At 55.5% G+C, this 11,784-nt stretch overlaps 1 protein-coding gene across 2 annotated transcripts in view; it reads right to left on the bottom strand.

The window, feature by feature from the left end:
* Positions 1-2,413: 2,413 nt before the first annotated feature.
* RASA4B (RAS p21 protein activator 4B) overlaps positions 2,414-11,784 on the bottom strand; it is a 44,303-nt gene continuing 34,932 nt past the window's right edge. Inside the window, exons 13-21 of one of the 2 annotated variants that reach the window (XM_031967984.1) lie at positions 11,564-11,756; positions 10,840-10,977; positions 9,701-9,845; positions 8,893-9,059; positions 8,004-8,141; positions 6,743-6,878; positions 5,022-5,142; positions 3,636-3,700; positions 2,414-3,274 (exon numbers count right to left, since the gene is read on the bottom strand). In XM_031967984.1, the coding sequence (XP_031823844.1) occupies positions 3,156-3,274; positions 3,636-3,700; positions 5,022-5,142; positions 6,743-6,878; positions 8,004-8,141; positions 8,893-9,059; positions 9,701-9,845; positions 10,840-10,977; positions 11,564-11,756 (1,222 nt within the window). In that variant the 3' untranslated portion in view covers positions 2,414-3,155. Of the gene's footprint in view, positions 3,278-3,635; positions 3,701-5,021; positions 5,143-6,742; positions 6,879-8,003; positions 8,142-8,892; positions 9,060-9,700; positions 9,846-10,839; positions 10,978-11,563; positions 11,757-11,784 lie in introns of both variants that reach the window. The other variant, XM_031967983.1, reaches the window with a different exon arrangement.

Genomic DNA, 11,784 nt, shown 5'->3' with positions numbered 1-11,784 from the left:
GAGCCCTGTTGCCCATTTACCCTCTCCCCCCTTTCCCCTTCCCTCCCCCCCTCCCTCCCCTCCCTTCTTCTCCCTCCCCTTCCTCCCTCCCCCCCCCCCCCCTCCCTCCCCTCCTCCCCCCTCCCTCCCCCCCCTCCCCTTCCTCCTCTCCCCTCCCCTCCCCTTCTCCCTCCCCCCTCCCCTTCCCTCCCCTTCCCCTCCCCTCCCTCCCCTCTCCTCCTCCTCCCCCTCCCCCTCCCCTCTGCCTGCGCAGGCCTTGGCCGGGGGCCCCTTCCAGGAGGCCAAGGCGCCCGCCTCCCCCACTGCGCCCCGGGTTCCCCAGGGAAGGCCGGGCTCAGGCCGGTTCAAATCCTCCTGCCCGACCGGCCCGCCGCCTTATTTCCACCCACCTGGGCGTTGGGAGCCCCAACCGGGACGCGGGGCCAACCTAACTCCTTAAAGTTTCCCGGGCCGGAAACCCCGGACTTAAAAAACCCGATCTCGCCCTGTTCCCGCCCCGATTCCGCGGGTTTCCCTTGGTTCTTTCCGCCCGCCCCCAATTTCCGATTCAGGCCCCGACTTAAACCCCGCCCCCAGGCCCCCCCAACGGGCAGCAGAGGCCTGACCCGGGCTCCCCCTCGGTACAGAGAGGGTCCCCCTTCATGCTTTTCAGCGTCCGTGAATCGATTCTTGCATTTGTAGCCATCCTTTTTACACCTACCCGGGCAAACCCCATGCCTCATCACAACCTGAATCCCTCCATCTAAAAAAAGCACCCTGGGGAATCCCATTAAACCCGACAAATTTAGATTAATTGGGGGTTTAATGAAAGTTTAGGTAAACCCCTGGCGAGACCTTAAAAAGGCCCATTTAGATTCCTCCATCTTCCTAATTCCAGGAGCCATGGGCAGGCTCTCACCATCTCCTATAACTGGTCCTGAGGGACCTGCTCCTAACATCCCCTTTCCCCTCTGCCTGATTCTTCCTGCACCCCCTTTTGGTCCCTACCAGTCCCGGACAAGCCCTCCCTTTCCAGGCTTCTCCGCCCATGCTCCCAGTCTGCCCCCTCTTAAAATGTAACTGAAATAATTAACAAAATAAAAAAAAAGTCAATAAGTCGGCCATAAAATTACATTTGAAGACCAAGGCAACATGCGATCCCCAGGGATCCTTTAGCCGAGGGCGCACAGTTCCCGTTAGAACCCCCACGCTCTCTTCCTTTGCTCCACCCTCCAGCAGCCCAAGTGGCCCTGCTTGCCAAGGCCAGCCCCTTTTGGTTTCTCCTCTGGGGAGTTACCCCCACCAATCACGGCCCTCTCTCTCATCTTCCACCTCTCACTGCCCAGCGGCCTCCTCCACCTACAGACACAAACGTGTCCCCCTCTCCCCCTTCATAAGCCCTTGGTGACCCTATGTCCTAATGTATCTGGAGGCAATGCCAGGGGAAACCCACCCCAGTTCTCCCCCCTCTGGAAGAATGATGGGACTCTTTAGAGGAGGGATCTGCAGCACCCAGAACAGAAAACCCGGCTGCCTGAATCTTGGGTGAGCAGCTTAGCACAGAGCTCGGTATACAGCAGGTGCTAACTGTTTGCTGAATATCAAATGGATGTAAACATCTGGGCTCTCGGCAGTTCCAGGTTAGAGTTGTAGGGATCTTAGAGATCATCTCATACAGAATCTTCATCTGACACGTGAAGAACAAGTCCACACAAGGGATGGGCCCAAGATCACAAAGGGAGCTGCTATTCCAATCTCCCTCCTCTGGCTCCAGATCAGGAAACAAACTTGGAAGGGCAATTCCCCTGGTCCTGAACAGCCAGTATTGGAAACCTCATCCTGCCATGTCCTACCCCTCCCCCCATTCCAGGTCAGGCTCAAATGCCCCCTCCTCCAAGAAGTTTTCCTTGATGCCCTTAGCCAAAATCATTCCCTCTTTCTTCTGAACCCCTTCAGGATTCCGGCTATTGCCAGAGGCAGCTAAATGGGCCAGTGGGTAGTGCTCTAGGTCTAAAGTCTGTGTGACCTGGGCAAGACAATTAACCTCAGTTTCCTCATCTGTACAATAGGGATAATTATAGCACCTAATGCCCAGAGTTGTGATGAGAAAATGAGATGATATTTGTAGAAAGTTCCTGGCACATAGTAGGTGCTATATAAATGTCAGCCCCTCCCTGCTTTGTGCTTGCTGCCTTATAGACAGTTTGACTTGTGATTTTGTATCCCCAACACTTAGTAATGTGCCCAGCCCATTGATGGATTGATTGATTGCTCTGAAGTCGCCAGCCCCAGACCCCAGAAGTCCTTCTCTGCACCCGTCCCTAGCTGGGCTGCTGCCGTTCTGTGGTCCCATCCCAGTTCCTAGATGTCTCTCCTCCAGAGCTCTGTGCCCACTCCCCCCTTCCCAAATAAGAGGACGGCCCCCCAGACCAACAATGGTAAACGAAAGTTTATTGTATCTGTATCGATGCCCAGCGAAGGGGACAGGCTGCTGGCACAGGAGGAGCTGAGGCTTCCCACCCCTGGGGATCTGGGGGCCTGGCCATCAGGGGTCAGAGCGACCACATTGCTCTCTAGACTCCCCCCTCGGATGGGAGAATGGCTGGGAGCCTGGGTGCCCATCATGGGCCAGCAGCGTCAGGAACGGAGACATCTTGGGACTTCCGAGTCCTAATGAGGGATCCCAGGTACCCCTTTCCCTCCCCATCCCAGCTCTGGAGCTCCCCCACTGTGAACCTCCTGGAATGTTAGAGTCAAGGACATAACTGGGAGTGGGCCACGGGGAACAAAGGGCCTGGGACCAAGGCTGCCTTTCCAGGGGAGCCCGGTGACCCAGGCCAGGAAACCAGGACGTGGACGGGGGCCTTCAGCCCCTCCCAGCCCTCCTGCCCCTAAATAGAGGCTCTGCACAGCCCAGCAGGGGGGCTCAGGCCCTCGGTGTGACAGAAATGGGGTGGGGGCGGTGGGAGGGTTTGCAGCCAAGGGCTGAGCTTTGGAGCAAAAGTGAGGGCAGGGACAGCAAAGGGGCCTGGTGGGTCACCCAGGCCACCGGCAGGTCCCCAACGCACAGAGTTCATGGGCGGCCAAAGGGACAGGGAAGTCCCAGCAGGAAGCGGAGGGGGGTGGATGGCATCAGGGCTGGGGCTGGGCCTGGGCCTGCGGGAAGCGGGTCAGTCTCACGTCTGCAGCTCCAAGAGATGGTTCTTTTCCCGGTCTGCAGTGGTCAGTGGGCCAGAGCGGTGGGCGCGCTCAAGGTCCTGGAGCACCTGGAACAGCTGCGTGAGGCCGTCCTCAGCTGCTGTGGAAAGACCAGGCCCAGAGCTCAGGGCCCCTGACCCTGGGGAGCTCAGGACCTCTGATCCTGGAGAGCTCATGGCCTCTGACCCCGGGAGCTTGGGACCTCTGACCCTGGGGAGCTTGGGGCTTCCCATGGGCCAGACTTCCAAAGGCTTAGAGCTGGAAGGCCAGGGGAGGCCAGCTGATCTACCTCCTCATTTTAGATAGAGGGTGACTAGACCCAGGAAATGTCTCACATGGGACTGGAACTCAGGCCCCCTAACCCTAGAATCAGGATTCCTCTTCAAACTTAACCCTGACTCCACCAGCTTATCATGAAATGGGAGGTGAGGGATGTGGGAGAGGCTATGGGTACCTACCTTCATTTTGGATATTGGGGATATTCCCAGCAGCCTCCAGGGCACGCAGCTCCAGGTACTTTTCACTGATGAGGGAAAGGAAAAGGGAAATCAATGGCCAAGGTTGTGTCCTGTGAGACCCTTTGGATGACTGCCCACTATTTATTTAGCTATGGTGGTAGTAATAGTAGCAGTAGTAATAGTAATAATAATTAACAGTACTAGTAATAATAGTAATAATATTAACAATAGTAGTAATAGTAATGGTAGCAGTAGTAATAGTAATATTAACCATAGTAATAATAATAATAATAATAATAAGCACTAGTAGTAGTAACAGTAGTAATAGTATTAGCAGTAGCAGTAGTAATAGTAATAGTAGTAGTAGTATTAACAGCAGTAATGGTAGAAATAGTAGTATTAACAGTAGTAGCAGAAGTAGTAATAGTAATAGTAGTAATAGTAATAGTAATAACAGTAGTAGTAGTCTAGAAATAATTTTAGATTAGTAATAATAGCAGCTAACATTTATTTAACATTTTAAGTCCACAAAAAATCCTCAAAACCCCGTGAGATAAGTAATATTATTTTTCTCATTTTACAGGTAAGGTAATAGAGGCCCTTTGTTCTGGGTCTCACAGCTAGTCAGGGTCAGCAGGAGGATTGGAACTCTGGCCTTCTTGGTCCCAGGCCCAGCCCTCTGTACCTTATACCATGTTGTATGCTCTCCTTTGTGTGAAACCCTTTCCGCCTGGGTTAGGTCTTGCCTTCCCCAAGCATCCAGTGCTTTCCCCAGTGAATCCCGATTCCAGCTCAAACTTGGGAGAGAGCCTGGGATTGGGGAGCTCTTGCTGTGCTCTCATGATGGAACCTATTGAAACCTGGCTTTCCCTTGAAACTCTGAGAGAGGAATGAGACCCCGGCCCCTCCTTCCTGTGGAAGGAGAACTAGAACCTGCCATTTCTGATCTAGGATGCCTCTCCTTCTTGGGCCATTTCTCTTCATGAGAGAACTGATTCAGAGGAGCTTCATGGGAAAACTTGTAACCATTGTCCTTCCACAGCCATAAGGACTCTCTCTAGTGGGGGACCTTTGGAGCCATCGAGTCCAAGCTTCTCGGGGACTTGCCCTGTGTTATTCCCCCAAGGTCCCCGGATCCTAGGGGGATCCTAGGATTTTGTGCCTAGGATCCGGCACAAAATCCTCTCTGGGATTTCACTCCCAGGAATCACTTCACAAATGTTGGTTAAATTAAATTGGTTTGGAAAAGGAGCGAGAGGCCCAGGAAGAGCTGGGAGTCGGGAGTTGAGGTGCCCTCGGCCTCCCAGGCTTTGGAAGGGGGGGAGGTGATCAGCAGGTCCCCTGCTCTGGGGGCACCTCCTGGGAGCTCACAGACGCCCTTCTCACCGCATCGTGTCTTGGACGCCCAACAAATGCCTATAGACGAGCTGCGCTTCCAGGTCCGGGTCCAGGGGGTCGTTCCATTCTTGCAGGGTCACCCGGTTCCGCGTTTTGTCACAGCCCAGACCTAGAAGATGGGAAAGACTGGGTATCCCCTGTAGGAGGGAACAGGGAAACCGGAGGGGACAAGTTTAACACTATGGGGGGCTCCAAGGCCTCCAGAGAGCATGGCCGCCCCACCTGGGGCCCAGGAGCTTAAAATTTGTTTATTTGGGGGAACCGCATTCAGCTATTTCAGCCACATCTGACTCTGTGCCCCCATCTGGGGTCTCTTGGCAGCGACACTGCAGGGATTGGCCGTTTCCTTCTCCAGCTCGCTTCACAAATTAGGAAACTGAGGCAAACAGGGTGAAGCACTTGCCCAGGATCACAGAGCTATTGTCTGAGACTGGATTTGAGCTCGGTCCTCTGTGATTCTAGATCTGGCGTTCTCTCCATTGCACCAGCTAGCGGCCCGTTTTGAAAACTTTCAACCTAACAGTTTTTGCTTTTGTTTTTTTGTCTTGCAGTCTTGTTTACTTGATGCATTTAGAATTATCATTCCGAGAAGGGATATTTAGACTGAACCAGGCCCCCACAAAGAGGTTAAGAACTCCAGATATAAAGGCAGGCAGGCACATAGTAGGTCATAGGGAGAAAAGTTGCTGGCAGCCTCATGGGGGTACCGTAGATGGATACGGGAAGACCTGGGTTCAGTTATTAGCCGTGTGCTCTAAGCCAATCACATTGTTTCTGCCTGCCTCATTCTGCCCATCTGTAAAATGGGCATCATAGTAACCTAACTCACAGAGGTGGAGTAAGAATCAAATGAGACGATAATTGTACAGTGCTTAGCCCTATGCCTGGCACATAGTAGGTGCCTGTACCCCTCCTTTCCCTTCCTCAGAATGGTGCACGCCTCTGCCCATGGGTGGACCTGCCTGGAGCCAGCTGACTCCCAGTGAGGATCAGAGGGCAGCTATAAAAGGCCAACAGCAACCATCATAAGTTGGGAATAAGAATTGCCAACAGCAGAGCTCTGCCAGTGGGCCCTTGCCTCTCCTGCCCTCCAAGGATGGGTTTCTGTAACCATGAGCTACCAGTCACAGCAGCCGGCGGGCTCTGCCCTTTGAGCAAGTCACATCCCTGCTCTCCGCCTCAGTTCCCACATCTGTAAAATGCTGAGGCAGTTGGGGGTTAAGTGACTTGCCCAGGGTCACCCAGCTAGGGAGTGTTAAGTGTCTGCAGGCAGATTTGAACTGGTCACCCCTAACGTGGCTCTCTCCACGATCTGTCCCCAGGGTCGGTGGCCAGGAGGCTCCCAGGTGCCGTCCTCCTAACCCTGACCCCTGGCCAGTGGGAAGCACAGAAGGCGCCTGCACATCCTGTGGGGGTCCCGGGGGCAGGTGGACAGTGCTCCCCCAGGAGCCCAGCCCTCCGGCTTCTACAAAGGAGGGCTCTAAGCCAAGGGTGGGAACTGGGTCCCACTGCCCGGGTCCAGTTAAACTCCTTCCCCTTCCACCAAGGTCCATCCAAGGTACCGCCTCCTCCACTGAACATGTCCTGCTCTCCCGTGCCCAGGGGACCCACCCTTCCCCCCTCAGAACCTGCCCGGCCTGGGGGTCCCCCAGGCTTTTCCTCTGCGTCCCCCCTTTGGACTCTCTGCGTGGCCCCTGGGGCCCTCCTACTTGTCCTCTCCTTCTGATGGCAGCAGCTCCACTTCTCTCCTCGGAAGATGCCCGGGTGGTAGGAGCCCAGCATGCCCTGGTTATTGAGGCAGACTTTGCGCAGGGCGGACAGCCACTGGTTCAGCTCGTTCATGCACTGCAACAGAGGCAGTGCCAGGAGCTCGGGGCGGTGACCGGCCGGCCCCAGGAGCCCCATCCCGGGAGAGGGGCCACCCCCACCCTGGAGGCCGCAGAGGCCCCCTCGTCGCACAGCTAGAAAGTGCCAGGGGCAGAGCCAAGCCCGGCTGCCCACGCCCTGTTCCCGTGTAGCCCACGGATGGAGGGCAAGCTCCTAGAAGTAAGAGAGTTTGCACCCTGGGCATCCCCTGGCATACAGCAGGTGCTTAATAAATGTGGGGAGGTAGTGAGCCTCCCGAGGGCAGAGCCTGTGCCTTAGCCATCCTTTTGTCTGTCTCCCGCCACGCTGGGTTTGTGGCTGATGGGCCTGTGGGGGACACACACAGTGCAGGCTCTTGGGTACCACACCCGCACACAAGGGAACAATACGGAGGGCGTAACAGAGAAAGGAGCTGAGAGGCTCTGAATGTAGGAACCCAGAGGCTTCCTGGGAAGGAGGGAAGGAGGGAGGGAGGGACACAAGAAGGTTAGGAAATGGGATTGAGAAAGGGGAGGAAGAGGGGAGAGGGAAGAGAGACAAAGGGGAGAAAGGAGAGGAGGGAGGGAGAGAGAAAGGGAGAGAGGGAGAGGAAGAAGAACAGAAAGGAAGAGGGTGGAAGAAGAAGGAGAGGGGGAGAAGAAAGGGAAAGGGAGGAGAGAAATGGAGAGGGAGAGAAAGAGGAGAGGGAGGGGGACAAAAAGGAGAGGAGGCAGGAGGGAGAGAGAAAGAAAGAGAGAGGGAGAATAAGAACACAAAGGAAGAGGGTGGAAGGAGAAGGAGAGAAGAAAAGAAAAAGGGAGAAGAAAAGGAAAGGGAGGAGAGAAACAGAGGGAGAGAAAGAAAAGAGGAAAAAGGGAGGAGGAAAGAAAAGAGCTAATGTGTGTATGTGTGTAGGTGTGAGAGAGTGTGTGTAAGTGTGAGTGTGTGTGTTTGTGTGTAAGTGTGTGAGTGCGAGAGAGAGTATGTGAGTGTGCAAGAGTGAGTGTGTGTGTGAGTGTGTGTGTGTTGGGGAGGGAGTGAGTCCCGCTTCTCACGTCACCGTTCTGAGCCCCCAAAGGTCCCGGAGGGCAGCCAGCAGGGGGCTCCCGGCCCGGCCAGGCTCACCTTGCACTGCAGGTAGGCCGTCTCCGACTGGCCGGTGTCCCCAGCATAGATGATCTGCATGACGTGGGAGCTGCCGAAGCTCTTCTCTTCCACCTTCTCAGCCGCCTGGATGTTGGCCAGGGTGATGAAGGACATTTTCTGGAGTGGGAAGGCCCAGGGTGGGGGGGGAACAAGGGTCTCAGCTCAGAGCACAGCCCACTGCCTGAGGCTGGAGGCCCCACACCAGAATGGTAGTGGGGCACCCAGGACTTATGTACAAGCCATCCAGCCCCCCATCCTCAAGTCCCAGAAAAACCCCGTGCAGAGGAAGCTGAGGAGACATCAGAAAGAGTGAGAGTCTGGGGTCAAGTCCCTCCTCTGACATTTGTGTCACCCAGACAAATATCATGTCATCTGCCTTAGTTTCCCCAATTGCATAGTTGAACTATGTAGCTTCTGAGCCCCTTCCGGCTCTAGAGCTCTGACCTTCCCCGGGTCTCAGTTTCCTGATCTGTAGGTGGCCACGAGGTCCCTTCCAGCTCCAGACCTGGGAGCCTAAGAAGTACCTGGTGGCTCGGCTTAGGTCTCGCTCCCTCTGCCAATAAGTCAGAGCTGAGGGCAGGGCACAAGCCAGCGTGGGCACGGTGCCTGCTCTGTGCCAAATCTGCTCGTCTGGGTGCTCCACCTCTCCCAGACTGCTCCCCTCCCAGCTAGTCATTAAGAAATGTTTGGGGAAATGAGCCCTTGTGAAGGAAGCTTCTCCCAAACACGGGCAGGCCCCTGGCGACGCCACAGATCTGGTGGCCAAAGCCCGCCTGGGAAAGCTCTGAGTCTACACGAAAGGCCCCAAGGGGAGACCAGGAAGGTGATCTGGGCAGCCCTCCCAGTCCCCACAGCGGCCCCCGCTTACCTTGGAACTGGGTGTCTTGGCAAAGCTGAGGGCCTCACTGGTGAGAGAGAAGTGGAGCTTCTTGAAGGAGGGCAGGAGGGGGCCCTTGCCCTTGGCCTTGTGGATAAAGAGGGGCCCCTCCTTCACAGGCAGAGCCTGCAGGTTAAGTGCTCTCTGGAGGTCCAGCTCTGGGAGGAAGCAAGGGGGCAGAGGCCAGGTGAGCATCCCCTCCCCCTCTGGGCCATCAGAGAAATGACCAGGTCCCAGGATAGCTGGTGAGAAGGCCATTTTGGGGCTGAGCCTTCCTCCAGAGCCCAGACCCTGGCTCTTCTCTCAGGACCAGAACCTCTGTCCCCTTTCTCCCCCTGCCACCTGGGGGTCTCACAGGGTCTGTTCCCCGAGTAACAGAGACCACCTCCCAGCCCCTTCTGGGGGCTAATGAGCTCTGCTGGAGGATCTGAGTGATCAGTGAGCTTCCTGATCCCCATGTGGACAGATGTTTGGAGATGGGAGTAGCCTCCATGGGTCACAAGTGGGCGCGTTCTTGCTGCTCTGTATGTGGCAGAGCTGGGAATGGGAAGGGAGAGAAATCCCTCCCCCCTCTCCGTGTTGGGTCCAGGGCCCAGCAAAAATTCTGCCTTGAAAGTTTTTTCCCTGATGGAGGGTAGATCTTCCTGGTCAGTGACCACCCTCTTAAAGACAGCCCTTCAGCAACACTCCCCACTTCTAACCAGGTAGCTGAGCAGGCCCCAGCCCATTCCCATGGAGCCCGCATGGGATGGCCCCCTGCTCCCCGGGATGGAGATGCCCAAGCGGGAAGGGCTCTTACCCTCCTTCTCCTCAATGTCAATGAGCTTGGTGATGAATTCCTTCAGCTGAGTCACGCCTTGCTGGACCATGGGCTGGAGCGGTTCCATCCAGGCCTCCTTGGCTCGGGAGGCCACCGTGTCCATGTTGCCCATGTTCTGAATGGCCTGGCATGGATTGAGCCCACAATGGTCCCTCACCCCCAGCCCACACCCCCAGTGCCCTGCCCAGTTTCCATCCCTATATGTGGCTCCCACTCTCTCAGCCCAATCAATCTACCAATGGACAGATGGTAAGAGTACCACCCTGGAAGTAAGGACACCTGGGTCCTCCATTCACTTGCTGTGGGTCGGAACAAGCCCCTCCCCTTCTCTGGACTGAAGAGGATTGGAATGGATGCTAACCACATGGTTCTGGAGCTGGAAGGGACCTGATAACCATTCTAGTTAGCCCAACCCTCTCTTTTTACAAATAAGAAACTGAGGCTCAAGCAGTTAGTATCAGAGTTGGGATTTGAATTCAGGTTCTCAGAATCAAGCCATTAAGCTATATCCCACTTGGCTTTTGGGCCCCACCTCCTCCAGGAAGCCTTTGCTAACCCCCTCAGTGATGTCCCCATCCCCTCTTAGCACCGTGCCCTCTCTGGGGGTCTCATCTCCCCACCTTACTCCCTAAAGACAGACCATGTGCCTTCTCCTGCCCCTGCCACAATTTCCTTCAGAGAAGATGGGAGCCCACTGAGAGCACCCCTGACCCTATTGTGGACTACACTTAATTGCTTTTGAAGCCGGATCACTATTAGACTTTGAAGTCTTTGGAGCATGTGTGTGTGTGTGTGTGTGTGTGTGTGTGTGTGTGTGTGTGTTAGTGTGAGATGGATTTTTGATTTCATTAGTGCAGAGAACTTCTGGTAATGAAACTCTCCCACAGTGAAGACCAGCATCTGTCCTGGCCCACTGCCAGCCTGCTCTGCTGGCTGTTCTTTGGCACACTGGCCAGACCCTCAGCAGGACTCCCAGACTCCAAGTGCCTCCTTCCATCCCACAGAATACCGTCCCCCAACCTCGGACTCAGCTCCTCCCTGTCCTGGTCCTGAGAGCGCCCATGCACCATCATAGCCACTAAACTGCAAACCACGCCCGGCCCGGCCCACCCAGGTACCTTGGCCAAGAGCAGCAAGGTGCGGCTGGTGCGGGCGTCAGCGTGCTTCTCACGCAGGTGGAAGAGTTTGGGCGCCATGATGGCCGGTGAGAAGAAGCGTAAGCACAGGAAGCTGGTGACGGCAATGAACTTCAGGTTCTGTGGGTTGGGTTCGGGTCCCCTCTTATTCTGGGTTAGCAGCACCCGAGAACCCCCCCTGCCCCTGCCCACATCCATCTGTCCCGGTGCGGCCACGGAGCTGTGGCCCATGGATTTGCATCTGGGGAGGAGTATCTTGGCTCAACCCAGGCAGGGGGGAGGGAAAGCAACTTGGCATCTAGTGGAGAGGGAAGTCCTAGAGAATCAGGAGACCTGGAGTCCAGGCTGCACTCTACCACCAATCCCTTGTGCCACCTCTGAAAAGTCTGGAAATCAATTTTTCCATCTGTACAATGGGGATCACTATACCCACTCTTGCCTACCTGTGAGGAATAAGTGCACTAATAGACACAAAGGCTCTTTGGGAAGTACAAAATGCCACACCTATGAAAGTGGAGAGGAGTGCTCCAAGGGCAGGAATATGCCAGACCCCAGAGGCTTTCTGTCTGGCTCCCCTGCACTCTTACGAGGCCCCAAAAGGGACTCACAAACCTCTATCCCCTGCTGGCTTTTCACAGACCTCCCTTGGCTCCCATTGTCTTTGAGGAGGATCAGGGTCCCAACTTGGAAGATGATGGGCTCCAACCTGGTGCTTGTTTTCAGGAAAGTGTTCCTGCACCCGCTTGAAAAGCTGGCGGAAGGTGGCCCGGATGACCGCTGGACACATCTTCACTGAGCGACCGATGGCCGATAGGAGCCCACCGAGGTATGACTGCAGGGTCTGGGCGCTCTGCTCTATCACCTCACTCTCTGTTTGGATCCGGTGCAGCCCTGAGCATCTGGAGGGAGGGAGGTGCATTCCATGCT

The sequence above is a fragment of the Sarcophilus harrisii genome, chromosome 4 (assembly GCF_902635505.1).
Source record: "Sarcophilus harrisii chromosome 4, mSarHar1.11, whole genome shotgun sequence".
In the NCBI taxonomy this organism is placed as follows: domain Eukaryota; kingdom Metazoa; phylum Chordata; class Mammalia; order Dasyuromorphia; family Dasyuridae; genus Sarcophilus; species Sarcophilus harrisii.
The sequence above is the reverse complement of the archived record's forward strand: the minus strand, read 5'-3'. Positions and strand labels throughout refer to the sequence as shown.